Raw genomic sequence first — 20,655 nt, 5'->3', positions numbered from 1 at the left:
ATACATTTATACGCTGAAGGTCCCTTTTGAGAACAGGAAGGAGAGAGGACATGGCATTCCCACACACAAACCCTCCCTGGAGACACATGGCTGTGGGCCGCCACTCTCCCTTGCATTTCGTCTTACAGGAGGACATTTTCAGAAAGGAGTGGACATCTAAGAACCAAGGAATCCCAACAGTCCAAGGACTTGCAAATCATCAGATTCTTTGGTCAATATTTCTCCACAATAATGGTGGCTCCAAGCCAATCCCCCACCCCCCCTTGCCAACAGAATTGCAAAATAAGGCAGTTTCACAATAACAACGGCTCATTGGATTACCAGCCCCAATCTATAGGTACATTGGGAAGACAAAATCATCACCTTGCCACGTTATCCTAAGGTGTCTCTTGGACTAATATTCCTCGATTATCTTCTTTAAAACTTAATGCATTAATTCTAGGAGGTTGCTTAGGTATACCCAGATCATCGGTACTAGAGTGGAAACTCGCAGGGACAGTGGGGTAAAGATAATCTGTCAAGTAAGCATTCTTCTCGGACCTTGGAACGTGTGCTAGTATGCAGAGTTGGGACAAGATTGCTTGAATCTGTTCTGAACTGTACCTAAAGGGTTCTGGCCAAAGGTTGGCTCTGCCAAGATGCTGGGTGGACAGACCTAGCTCTGTGCAGAGACAGCCAGCTAGCTACTTTGTTAGTCTTGGCTCACATAGAGGCAGGGGACTGGATGTTGATCCTTCTAAGAAGGTGCTGGTGAACTGCCAGAGGAACTTGAGGAGAAAGATCAAGAACAGGCAGCCAGCCAGCAGTGTGCGGACTCAAGGGTTATCTGATCTCCACAGGGATGACTCATACACAAATCTGGATCAATCAGGAGACCCAGACACACATTTACTTCTCCAAACGAGTCAACTGGTGTGACCTCGGCACAGCTGCCTCGGGGTTGTGTTCAGTTATCCCGTGGACCATGGTTTTGATGTTTATGCCATAACTTTGTGCCGGTCACCTTGCAGTATTTTAAATCTGCCCTGGCCTTTGTGGAATGTGGGATTAAACTACCAGGGCCAGGCATGACCCAGGAGTTGAAAATGAAGAAAAGAGGAGTAAAGAGTTTGGGAGTCTCAAAATGGACGAGCAAAGAAATGACAGGGACGTTGCCTTCAAAGGTGTGTGGATTGCCACTGAGCACTGTGAAGCTGACGGGAACAGAACTCTAGGTAGAGCAAGTGTTTGGTGGAGATGAGAAATCTTGAGCTGGCTTGCAGGCCAGGTGAGCAATGGAGTTGGAGGCGATGAAAGGCTGTACTGCACTACCTCCACAAAGTGAGGGTTATAAACCATACAGTCTTGACTAGCTAAGTGGACTCTTAACTTACCTTTCCCTGAGTCGTGGAACAGGGCAGCCCCATGGCTCTGCTGGACAACTGGCAATCAAACACCTTCCTGTGGAGGATCAAGGCTGCCTCATCTGAGTAACCTTTGCCCATCTGAAAGGAGAACACCAATACGTCATGCAAACACCGAAGTGATTCTTTATAGCACCTCACACACTCTTTGGTGTCACACATTCACTCAACAATGAGATCATCCCTTCAAAGGACCCTCACTCATTGGCCCATTCTTTTCTGTTCTCCCAAAAGTCATAAGCTTATTTCAATTTCCTGGTTATGTAATTTCATGCCTTTGTCTCCCCCATGACCCTTAAAGGGTTAGACTTCTTTTTGCCCACATATTAATACTATTAAAGTACCCACAAATAAAATCATTTAGTTTTTTTTTATATACTTGTGCACTGAATAAAACACACCTAAATTTAGTCCCAATGTGGTCACGTGATGAGTTAACACCAGCCTTAACACAGAGAGGCGTTTCTCTGTGAATCACTACATTTGGGGGCTGCACTAACATTTTTAATCTTTAATGTGTTGCTTCCTTATTTTTTATGTAAGAGACGTTTAAATTGAATTAGTTATGCTATGCCCAGTCCCATTTATTAACCTGATATGTCATTTAAGTCCACAGTTCAGAAATCCTCCTGGGCGAAGAGAAAAACACCAAAGATAACCAGTCAGTGGAGACACATGCACACACATGCACACACACACACACACACACACACACACACACACACACACACACATTCACTCATTGCAGCAGACTCGTTGGCATTCATCTAAATAGTGATGCCATGAATTATGTAGATTTGGTGGTGTATGATGTTAGAACTACCTTAATATACTGTGTTTTCTAAAGTGTAAAGGTGGGGTCCGGGGAGATGACTCAGTGAGGGAAAGCACTTGCCGAGCAAGCCTGGTGACTTGAGTTCAGATCCCGGAGCCTCCCTGAGAGGCAGAGGCAAAGAACAAGCACCTGCAATCCTGGCAGGCCTGTGAGAAAGTGAGAGACAGGCACAGCAGTCTCTGGACATGCACAGGCCGCTTAGCCGGGCTTAGGTAGCCACAAAGACACCCTGCCTCAGACTAGGCACAAAGGCGGGAACCAACACCGGAAGGCTTCTTCTAACTCCACATGTGGTCCCCTGCACACTCACATGTAAACTCCCACACGTACAAATGAAAATAAAACCAAGTGTAAAGACGTTTGTGAGGACAAGCAAAGTGAATTAAAAACCATCGGAACTTTTATGAGTCGTAGCTATACCAAGGGGTCTAACTGCTGCTAGAGACTGAGTCTGTGACCAACACAAGTTCCTTCTCTTCTCCAGCCACAGAGAAGGCTCGCCCAAGCTCATGGCCATCTTCACTGGAGGGCAAGCTCTGTGGAATGTGTGACTGAGATGTCTTTCCTGAGTAGCTGCTGGCATCTGCATTGGATCTGATGCTAAGGGGCCTGAGCGGTTTAAAACCATTCTCACCTCAGAGTCTGGCCTGGGACAGCTTATGCTAGGATGCTTTCAATGGTATTTTTCTCAATGTTATTGCAAGATTTTGTTTGAAGGGAGAAAAAAAAATGCCATTTGAGGAACTCTGAATCAGGAGGTGACTTTGACACACACAGCAACTCTAAGTGAGTTCATGATAGAGATGTCTAGTAAAACTTCAACAAAATGCTGTGTCCTGACACGTACCACACAGCAGAAAACCAGCATTCGAAAGCACTTGACTAATTACACGCAGATCACCCTGTGAACAAGGAGAACACAGTCCCTACCGACCGTGGCACCTGGGAACAGCAGCTTGCTTTAAGCATGGAGTTTGTCAGTAAGATGGGACTGATGTTGGTGTGCTTCCTGCATGAATTCATGCTGTGCCCGTCGCCTGAGGAATTCTGTCTACAGTGGTCTTACAGAGCTTCAAAGGACAGGGTGTACCAGTCCAGAAGCCAAAGATTAGTGGCTCAGAACCTAGGTCACTTGGACTTGGTCACTAACTCTGGCTCTGTGCTCTGCAACTCAGTAACTGTGTTCAGGAAAACCAGGTTTTCTTTTTTTCTGTAAAATCAAGAGAAAATGAAATAATCCCAAGATGGGATCCAGTGTTTGAAATTGGATGCCCTTGGCATGTTAGCTGTTTGTGATTTTTAAAGAAATTCACCCAAATACAGGGAACTATTTTATAAACATTTGCAAGTTAATACAAATGAAGTTTTTACTAATAGATTTCCCCACTGACATTATAGCCTTTTCACTAAGGAATAAGAGAACTGTTAAATTACATATCTATAGTTATCTATCAAAGCCTCAAACTGTCTATACATGGATTCACAGATTAGATGGCCTCTTAATCAAACTCTTTCAGAAGCACTTGTCGTTACTAACCTACAACATTAGGTTATTATTTTAACTCTCTGGGTCATTTATAAAAACTACTTAATCTCATACTATAGAAGATTGCTAATACACACACACACACACACACACACACACACACACACACACACACACACACACACACACACGAGACAGGGAAGAGATGCTCCAGGCAGACATCTTTTATCACCAAGTGAAGCTTCCAGTGCCAGGAATGGGGTTCATCTACTTGACTCTGTGGACGGAGGACACTGTGGAAACTCTCAAACATTGTGGGCTATTGCCACTGCTTACTGACTGCCCTCCGTAAACAAAAGGTAAAGCCCTATTGCTAAAGACACTAATCTATCTCATTGAGTAGAAACTTGAGCTTCATTTAAATTCCTAGTCATAAAATCATAAAACTACTGTTCTGCTAAGGGAATGCAGCAATTAAATGACCCCCAGTGACCTTATGCCATTTTCATGGATCACTGTCTTGCTCAGCAATCATCCAGGAGCTTTCTCTAGCCGTAAACAGGAACTAGCACAGGGCGTCACCACTGGAAAATCAGCGGAGTGTAAGAGACTTTAGACCAAACTCCCCCCCCTCAGGGCTCAGGGGTCTGTGCAGAAGAGGAGGCAGACAGACAGACAGACCGTAAGAGCCAGAGGGAATGGATGACTCCAAGGAAACAGTGTCTTCCAGACACAACAGGAGGGACACACATGAACTCAGAGACTGCAGCAGTGTGCACGGGGTTTGCACAGGTCCAAGTCAGAGTGGAGATGTTGACAAAACCTCCACCCTTAACCAAGAGGCTATCTGCAACTGACAGACACTTGCAAAGGAAAAATTAGTCTCCTCCAGTGGAGTCTCAGTGTATAGATCACCACACCTCAGGGCAGGTCCATGCCTGGGGGTAGTTGGTCAACACAATATAAACTCAGTGGCGTTTTGCTAAACTTTGATCTTTTGGTAGGCTTCCCTCTCGGAACCAGCCACTCTGGAGAGGACCTGCGTAAACACTGGTAAATGACTGCCCCCAACTAAACCCTCAGCCACAGACAATAACAACCACCAGCAAAGAGAGCAAGTCTGCCCAGTGTCAGACACACAACTTCACAAAAAGCTATGTGTGACTGACACACACCTCAGGTCAGGCCCAATGCCCAGCAGAACAAACCCAATGGAATTTCACATTGCTTTAGTTGGGTATTTTTTTAAAATCTTATTTGTGTTTTATTTGCATTTCATAGTTTCTGATTTAGTGTTTTGCCAGAGAGAGAGAGAGAGAGAGAGAGAGAGAGAGAGAGAGAGAGAGACAATAGGCACGGAGTTCTTAATGAATTCTTGAATGGGTGGGGAGGATCCTGGATAAGTAAGAAAAGGGGAAAGTATGATCAGAATATATTCCATGAATTCTTTTCAATAAAATAGGAAAACTGTTAACTTAAGTTGAATATACATTCACGCAGTCATACTATGTGCTTGCTCTAAGAAAGTGAATAGATGTTGAAAAAATTAAAAAAAAAAATCCACTACCATGTTATTAGTATCAGGTCGTTGGAGAAGGAGAGCATCGTGGGGGTAACCTATGAAAACTGCACCAAGTACCATGTCAGAGAAAGCTGGATCAATGAGGTCTGGTTCCACAAACCGGTCATGAGGTTTGGAATAACCATTAAGTTTCAGTAAGTGCGGTTGGGGATTTAGCTCAGTGGTAGAGCGCTTGCCTAGCAAGCGCAAGGCCCTGGGTTCGGTCCCCAGCTCCGAAAAAAAAAAGTTTCAGTAAGTGCAGGGAGCTGGGTTAGAATTCTTCAGTACATCCAAGCCCTGAGGGACAGCGACAACTGTCACACACTGGATACAGGCTGTATACAGCCACTGTGGCGGTGACTGACACACACTGGATACGGGTTGTACACCAGACAAGACATATAATTTTTTGCACAAACAAACTCACTTTATGTTACAACGACCTTTACAACAAAGCTAGTGAAATAATATATTATTAGTAAGCTTGGATATGCAGGAATATCCCCACCACAGAGCATTCTCTCACAGTGTTTGAGCAATGACCACTCACGACTCTGCTTTGGCACCCCCCAGGACCTTGTCTAATTCTCTCGTTACTACACCTTTGTAAGAGAAGATAAGAAAGGATAGACCCCAAAATTTCCAGCAGTATTTCTCCCTTCTTATTTCCAAGCTAAGTAAGAGGCAGCATGGGATGAGCCCCAACTCCGATCAGATTCTCCAAGGACAGTGTAAGTCACACAGCGTCCTTAGAGGACTTCCACGGTGTTTGTGCATGAAGGCACAGCTAAACACCGTGCAGGAAAACTTCTCTAAACTGTTCCCATTCTTCAAGAAGTTAGACATCCAGAAACATTCAGTAACCCACATGACACTCATCTTCACTGTATTCTGCAGTGAGAGCTTTAGAAATCCCATGCTTCACTGTGAGCCCCGGGACAGACGGAAGTAACCAGTGAAGATCCATTTTTCAGGACACTCATTAAAAGGCCCAGTCACAGTTCTTGGTGTTGTTCAGCAAGATAAGATAACGGATGTTAAGGGGAGGTGAGCAGTTGTTCTTAGATACGTACAACAAAGAACACCCCACCCCTTCAATTTTCACCTTTTCAGAAGCTAGGGAGATCAATAAAGCACCAATCAATTCCTATAGAAGAGGACAAACAAAAGCCTCAAAGTGCCATTTATATGAAGGGGGTGGTGGTATAAACAAGTGCAGAGAGAGAGAGAGAGAGAGAGAGAGAGAGAGAGAGAGAGAGAGAGAGAGATTTTCACATTAGAAGTGGCACTGACTTTGAAATGGTTGGTTAACTATTTGCAAGAACACAGTTAACCTTAAAAAAAAAAATCACACAGAGAACAGAGCAGTATGTGTGAATTAAATGAGAATGTCACTACATAAATAACAATGGAGTAAATTGACAAAATGTGGGCTGCGTATGATTTTTCAAAGCTGTTAAGTTGGATGGTGCCGTCTCCAAGCTGGATGCTGGGCAGTGCGTCTCTTTGGCTTGCTCTGTTCCAAGAGTAATTTGCAGGTCCACCCTGCAGAGCTCTGACTCATGATCTGTCTTCCCTGTAAGAGCTGCAGGGTTCTGAATGGGAATGGACCCCGCCGGCTCATGTATTTGAACGCTTGTTCCTCAATCGGTGGAAATGTTTGGGAAGGATTAGGAGGTGTGGCCTTGTTGGAGGAGGTGTGTCACAGAGGGTGTGCTTTAAGGTTTCCAGAGCCACATCGTTCCTAGTTTGCCTTCCTTTCTACACCTCCTGGTTGTTGTTTCAAGACATGAGCTCTCAGCTACTGCTGCAGTGCCAGGCCGGCCTGCCTGCTTCTTGCCGTGAGGACAATGGACCAAACCTCTGAAATCGCAAGCATGCCCCAATTAAATGCTTTCTTTTGTAAGTTGCCTTGGTCATGGTATCTTAGGACAGCAATTGGGAAGTAACTAAGTCTTAGCATCCTCCCTTTTCCTTAAAGTGTTTTATCCCTTCTTGATGCTCTGGATTTTCCGGCATAGTATACTTTGGCAGTGCTCACGTTACCCAGGTTTCAAACCTTTAAAGAAGCTTCACATGAAGTGTATGTTAGCAGAGGGAGGACAGAATGATCGAGAGAAGGCAGCTCACAGAAGTGAGGGTGATGAGGCACATTAGGTGAGGAGGTTAGAAGTCACATCCACTGGCGGGCAGCTGGAATGAGCCAGCTCACACCACACTCTGTGACAGGGCTCCATGAGGCGCCTGTCATCTCATTACAAACACACAGTGTGGAATTGCTTCTCAAATACACAAGCGTAAATGTGCGTATATTGAAGTAGAAATTCATCTACTAATAACAGGACAATTCCCCCAAGTCTGGAACGTTCAGAAACAGAAGCGGTAATTCTTAAAAAAAAAAAAAAACCAAGTAATTCCTTCTGAGTCCATAAATAGGACTCAGAAACAGACCTACGTTAATTTAATCCCTAACCCTTATTTTAAAGGAGGTAGCTTATTAATTTCTAATCTCAAAAGGAAAGTTTATTCTAAATTTCTGTTTTGAGCAATTTTAAGTAAATTATATTAAGTAATCGTTTAAATTGTTATTGAAATGTCTAGGCTCTGCTATCTAGTCAGACAGAACCAGAACTTCAAGTTGGGTACGTTTATTAAAATCTGTTTCCGAAGGTCGTAGGCACGAGCTCAGCTCAGAGAATCCGAGCACTGGTACTCAGTTTAACCACAGCATGGCCATCCAGCCCAACCTGCCGCTGCTCACCCTCATTGCACGTCCAGCCCTCTCTGGGCCTCTCTCACTGCTCTCTGAACCCATAATTATTTTACCCATGATCAGCGAGGACAACCAGGATGAACTTTAGAACAGAGCGGCTAAAGATGGGGAAGAAAAAGCGCCCCATGATGCCACTACTTGTAGCTAGCAGGCAGGAAGGAAGGGACAGTGCCGTTGTTAGACCTATGGGGAAAGTGTTAACTGGCACACTGGCAGTGCAAACCTTGGGTCTGGCTGAGACACCATATCTACATCCTGTGGGGGAGGAGTTACAGTATCCAGATGACTCCCACTGTTACAAACTGAACGTTACCAGCACAAGGAGCCAGGAAGCCCACTCAGAATCTGAAACGGAGGCTCTGATTCACGTCAACCCCCTCTGCCTCTGCACTGTTACTTCTTTGGCATCTTGTGGAGTGACAATGGATACATTTTTAGGCAGCAACTTTGTTGAGACATTACACCAGCCTCACTGAACATGATCTTTCCTTCTGCAAAGGTTAAGGGACAAAGAACAACATTTATAGGTTTCAGTGGACCAGTGAGTCTCCTCTGCTCTCAATTCAGAACACAGGCTCAGGGCTCAAAGCTAACACAGGACCTGGCCAACAGATCCAATCATGCAGAAACAGCCTCACGCCTTCAGTTCCGGTTCCGCGTCAGCATGGGACAGTGCTGCTGACATTTCGGTTCTTCCTGTTCAAATCCTCATGTACGCTTGTTCCCTATTCCCTCTGCCCCAAATCTCTCCTTGCTCTCCACGTCGCATACTGTAAGCATCACCAGGACCAACTGCCGCTTTACTGAGTGTTTCTGTCTTCCAGAGCCTTTCCAAACGTCGTTTTGCTTCTCATAACAGCCTTGGGGCAGGATGCCTGACACGTCCGCATTTCGTAGACTAAACTGAGTCAGCAGTCTCAAGGTCCAGGAGACGGCAGGTGGCTGCAGTAAGTAGAATGTAGCCTGGACAGAGCCCGAATGCATAAGGACATCAACTAATCTGGAAGCAATGGGATTTTTCACATGGGTGGTGCTGGTTGGCCTTAACTGTCAACTTCATGCAGCCCAGCATCATCTACGGGGAAACTGCGGAGCGAGTAGTTGTCCTTTTCAGTTTAGTTTGAGGATATGTCTGAGAGGGGTTCTTTTGTCTGATTGATATAGATGGATGCCGTTCACTGTGGGTAGCACCATTTCCCGGGTAGGTGGTCCAGGGCTACGAAAGAGTACTAGCTAAGCAAGAGACTGAAGAAGCCAGCAAGAGCCCCCCGTGGCTTCTGCTCTAGGTTCCTACCTTGAGTTCCTGCCCTGACTTCCTTCAGTGATGAGACAGGTACTTTAAAGTGTTAAGCTGAAATAAAACTTTTCCTCCCAGAAGTTCCTTTGGATGAGAGCGTTCTATCACAGCAACAGAGACAGAGGCAAACTAGAACAGGAAGTGATTAGACTGCTGTAAATGGAAGGCAACCGACAAAAACACCATAAAGAAGTTGCCATTAAAAAGCAGTGATGTGAACAAGAGGCTGGCCTTGGACTACAGAGGAGACTATATTCTCCACTGAGTGACTGGGGCGACTAGTGGGGCTCCATGAAAACCTTTAACACAATTCCAGGAGAGGAGGAATGAAGCTGAAGGACAGTGGCCTCAATCCCTCACTGTCAGACGCCCTTGGCATTCTCAGGCTGCTGATGACCCCTGCATCTATGTCAAGATGTAGGAACCTATGCCGTGGAACCATTCCTGCACTCTATTCTTTTGTCCCCTTTCAGCTTATGAATGAGAGACAAGTTACCTCAAAGACGCTACCTACCCCTCAGCTGTTCTTTCTGTGGGCCACTCTGGTCTTCATGGGTCAAAAAGAAAAGACATAAAAGAACGTGATAGAACTCGAGGGGCAGCCTCACAATTCACTTATTCATAGGGAGGTCCCATCCCATGTGTGGGCTCTGATCAAGGCAGGAGCCATAGCAATGGACAGAAGAAGAGCTAAGCTCCCACACTCCGGCCACAGGTACCACTCACGGCTTTCATACCTGCTCTTCATTCTGCCAAGAGCTTTCCTCTCGCTGTCCTTACAGTCTCTCAGAAACCTGGATGACCTTCACCTCCTGACCTCTCCAGGCTTCTGCCCCAATTCTTCTCCTCCCTAAAGGGGCCTCTATCCACTCCAAGCAAACGTTCTCTGAACTGTCCCCCCCAGCCCCATTTGCTGTCCCTCCCTCACCACCATTTAACATGTTTGTCTGGTTTTTCTTCCGTAGTTTTCTTTCTCCTCCCACTAGAAACTGCATCCAAGGAGCCAAGGGCATCTGTCTATTTCCAGCTGTGAGTGCAGTGCCTGGCTAACAGCTAGGATGATAACACGGACTCTGCATGTCACCTCACATGATCTAACATGGGACTCTGCACCAATACACACACACAGCTATGCAGCTATGCAGTTAGGCACTGTTGTCACTATCTTAATGTAGCTATGTAATGTTTTCACATAGCTTTCTGCAGAGCCTGGTGTAAGTGCCTTATCTTGGGTGTGATGTCTGTAAACCTCCACAGTGTAGACATCCATCCTTTCCCACTCGGTTTGCCTTCTTAATCTTAAATCCTTCTCTCGGGTTAGGCTGAGCGCAGTGCAGTCTTCACACCGAGTCCATTCACTGTGAGCCACCTCCCACAGCATCCCCGTCACGAGCTCCACTCAGCTCTTCGGCTGCTTGCAACACCTAAACAGTTGCATCACCCTTGATCTGCGATCGCCCCACATCACACTTGATCTGCGATCGCCCCACAGGCAACCTTTGCTACTTTAAGACGCTGATGTAGGGCTGGAGAGATGGCTCGGAGGTTAAGAGCACTGACTGCTCTTCCAGAGGTCCTGAGTTCAAATCCCAGCAACCACATGGTGGCTCACAACCGTCTGTAATGAGATCTGATGACCTCTTCTGGTGTGTCTGAAGACAGCTACAGTGTACTTATATAGAATAAATAAATAAATCTTTAAAAAAAAGAGACATGGATGTAAACACACTGAAATGCACTGGCCGTTACACTGAAAACCTACTCAATCCTTTCCAGGCTTTCTCAAACATCCTAAAAGTTGGTTCTCAATACAAGGGCCAAGATTTGCAGTGTTTTCAAACAAAAGATAGGAAAAACAAAGCACCTATTGTGGACGGTACACCCAGTGCTTCTCTGACTTTCACAACGCTGGCTAACGAACGTCAGTGAAGTGTCTAGAACTGAAGAGGTGGGCTCTGTCCGCCATCATGAGACCAGAGGGCAGCACAGGCTTCCACCAAAGGTGAAGGGTCGAACTCTGATCCTCACCACACAGGACTGCCCCGAGAGGTAAATAAATCAATACTGGAATATTTGCTTGACAATAGATCAGGGGGCAAAAGGGGGCGTCCTTGTAATTATTTCACAGTGCACAGATGCTTACTATAAGCTACGTTAAAATGTTTACTCATCTACGTGTGTGGTGTGGCTCTTGGTGTGTGTAAACACAAAGCCTAGGGGACTGGGGGAGGGGCCCTGGAGCTTAGTTACAGGCAGTTGTGAGCTACTCATCGTGTACCTGGGAACTGAACTCAGGTCCTCTGCAAGAGCAGGCCTGTTGAGAACTGTTCCAGAGCTTACCCCTCGAGCCAAGTATAGAACAGAAGAAGCAAGTCCATGCAGACATCATTTTGGCACGCACCTTTGACTGTATTGTCCGTAGATTAACCAGATGGATATCACAAGGGAGAGAGGACTGCAGCAGACGAAATTCACTCAGCAGCTCAATGGCGGGGGAGGGGAGCTGGCCACTTAGTACCATGGGGAGGAAGGGATGGTTGAGGAAGGCCGAGGTCATATGGCTGAGGAGGGAAGGGTAGCTGACAGGGCTCTTCTTGTCTTCTTCCTGTCAAGAAAAAGCACAAAAGCTTACACGTTTCTTATCTGCAGCACTCAGCAAATCAATTCACTGTCTGACAAAGTTTAAATACAAAAATACGTGAACACGCTGAGGTCTACTTCCCAGATGACTGTCGCAGAGAATACACAGCAGTGTCAAGCTCACAGAAGGCAACCCAACCGTGTCTAGTGACTCGCGCTTTAACCATGTCCTGCACCTAGTTCACGCTGAAGACGTTAAAGACCAATTCCATGCTCTTCATGAGAAGCAGCTTATGAAAACTCCCAGCTTACCACAAACCCTTCACAGTAAAGAAACACAATGTCCCTTATCTCACACAATGTCACACCCTCCTCGGGGTGTCATCCCCGCACTCTTGAGTTCATTTGACACATTTCACAAGGCACATATGGATCTAAACCTATATTTCATAAATGATTAAAAAAACAAAAACTTTGAAACTTAAACCTCATCAACGAATGCAACTGAAGCCAAGCCAAGCCAAGCCAGCTGGCAGCATCCCACATGCATGTAACTCCGGCAGTGCAAACAGAAATCAGCAGCCTTGGCTAAATACTGACTTAGAAGCCAGCCTGGGCTACGTGAGACTACCTAAAAATATAAACAAAACTAAATTCAAGAGAATCTCAAATTTTCAAGACATGGAAAACACAGCCAGCATATTTAGATCATCTGTGATCTTTGAATTTGGCGACTTAGCACCACCTTCTTCATTCTATTTTATTTTAAAATGGGAACTGTTCTCTTGTTATTATATAATATATACATTTATACAGTACCCTTTTACTCAGCACAACTTAAAAATACTTCACTCTAAGCTAGAACATAGCTATCCTTATGAGGCAACATTTATATATGCCAGCATCAAACAAATCTACCAGGGTTAGGAAGCTGGTAAGCTAGATAATATCAAACACTGAAAAATCAGCTGGGCCGTGGGGCTCATGCTTTTAACCCCAGCACCCAGGAGACAGAGGCAGGCAGATCTTTTTGAGTTCAAAGCCAGCCTGGTCTTCAGAGTGAGTTCCCAAACAGCCAGGACTACACTGAGAAACCATGTCTCCAAACAAACAAACAAACAACAAAAGAGAAAAGAAAAGAAAAAAAGAAACAAAGAAAAGAAAATTTGAAAAAAAAAATCAATGCCTAGGTATATCCTTAGCCAATAATGCCCAAGCAATTAAAAAAAAAAAAGACACAAGGGAAGCTACATTTTAACTTTTTAAATGATTAAGAACTTCAGGTTTTTGCCTCTTTTGGGGTGATACAGTCTTCAAAGGTTTGACTTGTCTATCTGTGTGACGCGACTAGATTTATAAGACCCAGAGTTTAGGCTTCAGAATGTCAGATTAGCATTGGACAAAGGATGCTGGCAAAAGGCGGCTTACCCTGGGCCAGAAGCTCAGCTAACAGTCGATGTCATTACAGTTCACACCATGGAGAGAAAAATACTTAATGGCATCATAGGAATGTTGCAGTATTAACATTCTAACAAAAAGTTAGCTGTGAAAGAATTGTATCGAAATGTATCAGTTCCACATCCTTTGCAAAGACTGAATAAGGCACGGAAAATAGCATTCTCCAGCAACACCGCCACTCAGTGCAGCTTGTAGGATAACATGACTAGGAAGGGAGTGTGTGACAAGGCACTTAAATGGACTCCTGGATCAAACGACTCCATAATCTAGGTCAGGATTGCTGACAAAATCATTTTTGAGTAATGGAAGATGAAAGACTCCAACAGAAAGGGAAAAAACAGCCTTAAAAGATTCAAGAGGCGTTCGGTCCATTCTCGGTCACTAGCAAACGCTCTATGGCTTTTGTTCTGTACTGGAGGGCCCTAGACACTCGGGGACAGAGGAGGTGCTTCACCGCTGAATCATCCACTCAGAATGCTATGCATCTACACCGTCTATGTCGGCCAAGCCGAATCCATTCCCCTGACCCTGGTGTTTTCCTGCTCCGGCTGCCGTTACAAACTCCATCCGTGGGTTCTAGCGCAAATCCACAGAACTGAGTGCTCCGAGGATAAGACGACCTTGGCAATATAAAGCGGAAACCTTCTGCAGGTAAGTGAGACCCAAGGACTGCGCTCCAGGCTGTCCTGTGGATGTGAGCTGCAAACTGCCACCACCGGCTTTCCCATAGAATAAACAAGGTTCAGAATCAAAGATGCTCTGACAAAATGTTGTAAAAGGAAACCGTTCTAAATGCAACTACCCACAGAATTAAAGATCTGTCAGTTTTATTGTTCTCAGCAAGACAAGTGAATTAAGAGAAGGATGTAGTTAATTCCCTCCATAAAAGTACAGCAGACAAATGACCCTGTTGGGGTTGGCCTGGGCAGAAAATAAGTCTTAGCCAGGGTTCCCCATTCATGAACTTCCTGATTCTGACAGTAACAGGGGCACAGCGGGAGGCCTGCAGATGAAATGCTACATGGTTTAACCCACTAGAAAGGCAATGCTCTAAACTCCAAGTCTTGGGAGCAACCTAAATCCTTAAAACATCTTTGCAGTAGCGATGTTACCTGTTTGATTAAACCTTGAAGGGGATCTGCCAGCCCTTTAGTTACTGATATTGCCAGGTACTAAAAGCATCACTTGGTTTCATGTGGGTTGGAAGGTTTCAGATTACATGAGTCTAGTCTTCTTTGTACAGCTGGACGTTTCCAGCTTGTGCTGGTCCAAACCAAACACGAAGAGTGAAACCTTCTTCACTGTGGTAGCCTTTAATCGGGAGCTGGATTCCTCCGGCTGTTCCCTGGTGTCCTTTATTAATGTCACATGTGTTGTGTGATCTTTAAGCATCCCAGGCTTTCCTCTTCACCTAGTTGAACCTCACTGATTATGTTTAAGAAGGAGGTCTTCAGTTCTTTATTTGTTGGAGATGGAACCTGGGGTCTGGTGTACGTGATGTATGATTCACAGTCCAACCTATTGCCATTGTAGAAAACCGTTCTTTGCTTATGCACTTTGACCTAACGCATGGTAAGAAATGTTTGCGCTATAAAGTCTATTCATTGAAGAAGCCATGTCTTAGTATGTCCACATGGCATTAAAGGTTTCTAAAAGCTAACTCTTTAGAAACTCGGATTTCAAAACTAACAAGGGTGGGCAAGGTGGTACTCACCTTTAAATGCCAGCACTTGGGAGGCAGAGACAGGAGGATCTCTGTGAACTTGAAGCCAGCTTGACAACATAGAGTTCAGATTGAGGACTACATGAGTTAGATCCTGTCTCAAAAAACTTAAGGAAACAAAACAACAACCGCCTTCCACACACACACACACACACACACACACACACACACACACACACACACACACACATGGTTCCCTCAAGCCCTTGCTAAATAGCTATTTGCTTTCTAAACAAGAAATTAGAACTCTTTGTGTTGGACCAGTGCTCCCATACAGAAACCATCAGCTGCAGCTGACAGAACTCTCAATGGGATATGTCTCCTCAGGCTTACCAGGGCACTCTGGGATGTGTCCCCTCAGGCTTACCAGGGCATTCTGGGATGTGTCCCCTCAGGCTTACTAGTGCACTCTGGGATGTGTCCCCTCAGGCTTACCAGGGCATTCTGGGATGTGTCCCCTCAGGCTTACCAGGCATCTGGTTCCCACTAACATAATGTTTGCTCTTGAGCTTGGTAAGCTCGCTACGGTAGGTTTTAAACTGACCTTTCCCCATCTGTGCTCCTTATAGTAAAAGTACTGGCATCCACAGAGTGACTGTAACAGGAGCACAGCCCCCACTGCACCAACAACCCTTTCTATTCCAGTCACTGCCAGAAGGGGCAGGGGCGTCAAAGATATCAAACTCTGAATGGTCAATGGCAGACATAATATCCACAACTCACTTCTGTGGACCATCAGTAGAAACAAAGTCTTCCCTGGCAGCCCACATTTCTATCGTCACTGCCTCTGAAGGACAGCCTGAGGGCAGGACCCACACCACTCAGTTTGTCCAGGATTCCCACAAGTCTGAGGACCTCTACCTTCCACAACTCTTCCACCACCAGTACTTTGAACATCAGAACAGTTGAGATTAAAAACAGTTACTAGAGAAGTTAAACCACAGGATACATATCACTTCTTAATCAAGTGACTTTTAAATCTAGCTCACTACAAATTAAAATGTATAGCTTCTTCTCTAGTTCATATTTTATTTAAAAGAAGCTATGGATTCAAGCCCTAGAATAAAAGAAAAAAATTAACTAATATAGGATTATAGAAATGCTGGATCAAATTTAAATCGATTGCTATCCGAGGAGTTTTGAATGGAATCAACAAATTATTTAGCTTCTAAGTGAAAGCTTTCTAGGTCTAAAACGAGTCTTTTTATTGCTGCAATAAACAGAAGTCTTGTGTGTTAGTGTAGATAACAAGAGAAGAAACCAATTCAGCTTTGGTTTTTCAAAACAGGCTTTTGTCAATGACTAAGACGAGAAGTCCCTAGAGCTGATATAAACTTTAACATCTAAAATGACTATGAATTACTTTTTTCCTAAGCAATTCTCAATACTATAAAATTGTTTGTGTTAATCGTGGTTTCATCCCATCCATCTATTTGATGTGTAAGCCATCTGTGTGGGCAGAGAAGCCGGTGATGTCTGCTGATGAGGTGCGCATGTCCCACAATTACAAGGAAACAAAACAGCACACGCGGCTCTTCAGTTTTCCTTCACCTACGAATGCTGGCAGCCATTTACAGGACACAATGGATCCCTCCTCTAAGTAGACACGATTGTAAAAGCAGAGAAAGACACGGTCTGGACTCACGCGGAATTTATGATCCAAAGCAAGAGATCGAGTAATCATACTCAGACAAGACTAGGAGATGGATAGTTCAGACTGGGCATAAGCAGAGATGATATGGACAGGAAAGAAGTTAGCTCCTGTCCGAACTACTGCCAAGATTCCCTTGACAGAAAGGAGGAAGGGGTGTGTGCAGCCACACCACAGAGCAAAAGGGCACAGGAAGAGCTTGGCACTGAATGAAGACCAGTGAGCCAACAGCAGAAGCCACCGCTGAGAGGCATGGACGACATCTAGGTGACAAGGGACCCAGGTGAGAGGTCCACGGGCCAGTGGTAAATTTTTGGTGTCTAGACCGACATCAATGAGAGGACAGGCTGCTCATGTGTGGTTTAGCTTGCCCAATTGCTTCACAAAGTGCTGGGGTTTTATGTAGAGCAATAAATACTGACCAGGAAGGCATCGTGTCAGTCTGTTTTCAAATAATAAACTTAAGGCTGTGATACAGACACTAAGGTTTGGAAAACATTGTATAGTTAAACCGTCTGTTCTGTAATTCTTAACTCAATAAATCCAAACTGCTTCCCTGAAATTGTTTTTGGCTACATAGTAAAGGAAAAGAAAAAAAAAAAAACAAACTATACGGCCCAAATGCAGCCCCTATTTAATATTTCTAACTGACACATTTCTACAAATATAAGCTAAATTTATCACACAGACATCTCAACACTAGAAATTGCATTTAAAATTTTGTTATCGCTTTCAGTTTTGGGGAGAAAGAACACCAACGTAAGAAGGGCTGGTTAGTGTTTCTTACCATGTTCACGCCATTTCTCTTCTCTAGCAGGATTCGAAACAAATTGGCTGTAATCTTATTATCGTGTACACCTTGCCCAAGGCCACGGTTATCGTCCTGCATGAGTCTTCGGTCCATGAAGACTTCAATTTGACCTGAAACAAAGAAACAAAGAAATCTGATCAGGATAATTTAATGCAGATTTTCATCGAAGACCGCTTAAACAGAAACCCAGCTGCCTTGCTTTGAATTAAGTTCCCCTGAGTTAAGGAGGGGGATCCAGATACTCTACAAGACAATGGCTATCTTTTGATAATAAGTAGCTACTAAGAATACATAAAGCGGGGTTGGGGATTTAGTTCAGTGGTAGAGCGCTTGCCTAGGGCGCCAAGGCCCTGGTTCAGTCCCAGCTCGAAAAAAAAAAAAAAAAAAAAAAAAAAAAAAAAAAAAGACTTTAATATAAGAATACATAAAGCACGCTATCATTTCTGCTTTCCTTCATTACTGCTCAGCAATCCTTCTCCAATGGCTTCACAGCTGTGTGAGCAGGTCTTCAACATATGAATCCTTTGAGGGGATAGGTCCACAATCCAGGGGAAAAAGAAATCCAACATCGTAAATTTGCACTACATCATCCTTCTTGCAAACTTGAATAAACCGCCTACACTTCTGGAGTTTTAGGCTTTCAATCCAATAAACCACAGAGACCTCTGAGAACGACGGGCTAGCACAAGTCAGTTTCAGCTGTGATTTGTACGTGCAATGTTTTCCAAAGCCTGTGTGCCGGAGGCTTGGCCCCCGGTGATCAGGGCTACTCAGAAGCTACGAGATCAAAGCTAACTCCATAACTGTAATCCACAGGGGTTTCACAGCTAAATGGGCTGTTACAGGCAGGGCTAGGTTGAATGGGGTCGAAAGCCCGGAAGGAGGGTCCTCTCCCTCTTCCTTCTCTTCCTGTCTCTCTCATCCTTCTTCCTAACTACCATGACGTCAACTCACTATAGCTGAAAAGCAGTAGAGCCAAGTGATCACAACCTGCAGCCTCTGAGAATGTGAACCAAAATGTATTTCTTACCCAAAGGTATTTTTGTTACAATGAAACACTCGTGAATACACTTTATCATTAAAACCGCCCAGGCACGGTGTCTTAGCCTCCTGCTCATTCCCTGAAGACTGAAGATACTCACATTAGTAAAGTTCCGTGCTAACTACTTGTCCAGTTCTTAAAGGAAAGCAGTGAATGTGGAGGATAATTAATATATTGGACCACAGAAATATCACATAGTTAGAACTAAGAGCCCTCAGAGTGGAATATTAACGACACGTACCAGAGGCCATACTGGAAGCGCCTAAAGACTGAGCGGAAAGCAGTGTGAGCCGATGTGCAGCATCCTGGATGTAGGCCATTGTGCTCATCGGGTACACATTGGCCTGAAGAGGCAGTTTGGCCATTGTCCTTCTAGGTTGAATCTAGGAAACCAAGCAATTCTTATTTTGTACATGCATCACTGACACACACACACCTTTATAAATCAGATTAGTTAGTTACCTTTTTCCCAAAGAAAAAGGGCACAATTTCTGTTCTTGTTTATGCAAAGAAATATTTTAAAATCAAAACACTCTTTAAAATCATACACAGAGAAACCGCAAGGCCCTCAGAAGACAGTTTTTAACTGTAAAAGGTAGAAACTCTCCGGATTTTAAAACAGGCATTTCTGTTTAAAGTCATGATAAAAAAAATGCCCAGCTTCTGGCTTCCCATATTTGCATAAAACAAATTATGAAGGTATTAAGTATTCGTTTTTCATCTAGATCTAACGCTGTCTTTGTAATAAATGCTAAGCACAATAGCTCTCCATCCCCATTCAAGAAATAGCTATTATTCTCGAGTCAGTTTTAATGAACAGCACAGATCTTGCCACCAAGTCCTCTAACATATTACATTATAATCTAGTGCGTACCCATAGTTAAAAAACGACATATTACATTATAGTCTAGTGCATACTCATAGTTAAAAAATGCCAGTGTTTACTCTTGTTTACTTTAAATTGAGATAGCTCTGAATTCCAGCACTGCAGCCTCGGGTTTGAAAGCATGAAATAGATTTTTACCTTTCGTGAGGCTGTCAAAAAGCCATTACCGGCTCGGGACTCTGTTATCACTGAGTTTTACTCCTACCACTTCAAAATGCCACCTCCATGTTTAAACTTGTGAAAGTTTAAAACGAGACTCAAGGACAGTAGATGCAGAAAATCAGTTCCGTGACTCACGAGAACTGAGTACCTAGCAGTGGAAAGTGGTCCTGACTACGCTTATCCCAGATCTGACCTTCACCATCCTCAGCCCTCACGAGTCCCCACCGCCTACTGGCTGCGCTGAGTGTCTTCAAATTCATAGTTAAGTGTAACCCGAGAAACTGATCTCATTGTGAGACAACCGTTTTCAGAAATTGACATGGCCTAAACCAGACATCCTTGTAACACAGAAATGTGGATACACAGAGAGACAATGTGGGGACATCAGGTGATACAGAGGAAGGTGATGAGCAAGCATCAAACAACACCAGGGGTTGCCTATATGTGAATGCAAGATGCTGGGAAGCAGCAGGAGAGGTCTCTGGGGAAGGTGGCCTAGTGCACAGCCTGGCTCCAGACAGCTGGCCTCCAGGAGAATGAAAGGATAATGTTCTGTTCTTTTAAGAGACCCAGTTTGTGGTAAAACAAACTCATGGCAACCCTAGGAGAGGAAGCAGTGATTAAGATGAGGAAAAGAGATGGACAGAGAGGAAGTCAAGGCGGCAAGCAGGCAGGCCACCTCCAGAGAAAGCTCTGTTTCTGAGTAAGTCTCCTCCACGGCTGAGGAGAGCACAGCTTTAAAGTTGTGAAAGGGCCCACAGGGGGCGCCTTAGCTGTGCTCTTCCTGTCCTCTCCCATGAGTCTGTCTAGTTTTGCCCAAGAACTACTATTTCCATAGGTTAAAATGGAGCTTATTATAAGAAATATTTACACTGTGGACCAGAAATCATATCAGTATCTTGCCTTATCACTGCAATAAAATGCACAGTTTTAGTGATTCAGTTTTTACTAAGTTTTCCTTTTCACATGTAAACCAACATACACAAT

At 44.4% G+C, this 20,655-nt stretch overlaps 1 protein-coding gene across 1 annotated transcript in view; it reads right to left on the bottom strand.

Annotated features, from left to right (window-relative positions):
* The window catches only part of Man2a1 (mannosidase alpha class 2A member 1), a 163,574-nt gene that overhangs the window by 2,818 nt on the left and 140,101 nt on the right, over window positions 1–20,655 (bottom strand). The window contains exons 18-21 of the mRNA XM_032901717.1: window positions 18,862–19,003; window positions 17,555–17,688; window positions 11,757–11,960; window positions 1,374–1,484 (exon numbers count right to left, since the gene is read on the bottom strand). Of these exons, the coding sequence (XP_032757608.1) occupies window positions 1,374–1,484; window positions 11,757–11,960; window positions 17,555–17,688; window positions 18,862–19,003 (591 nt within the window). The remainder of the gene's footprint in view (window positions 1–1,373; window positions 1,485–11,756; window positions 11,961–17,554; window positions 17,689–18,861; window positions 19,004–20,655) is intronic.

The sequence above is a fragment of the Rattus rattus genome, chromosome 4 (genome assembly GCF_011064425.1).
Source record: "Rattus rattus isolate New Zealand chromosome 4, Rrattus_CSIRO_v1, whole genome shotgun sequence".
In the NCBI taxonomy this organism is placed as follows: domain Eukaryota; kingdom Metazoa; phylum Chordata; class Mammalia; order Rodentia; family Muridae; genus Rattus; species Rattus rattus.
Note: the sequence above shows the minus strand (reverse complement) of the source record. Positions and strands in the feature narration are given on the sequence as shown.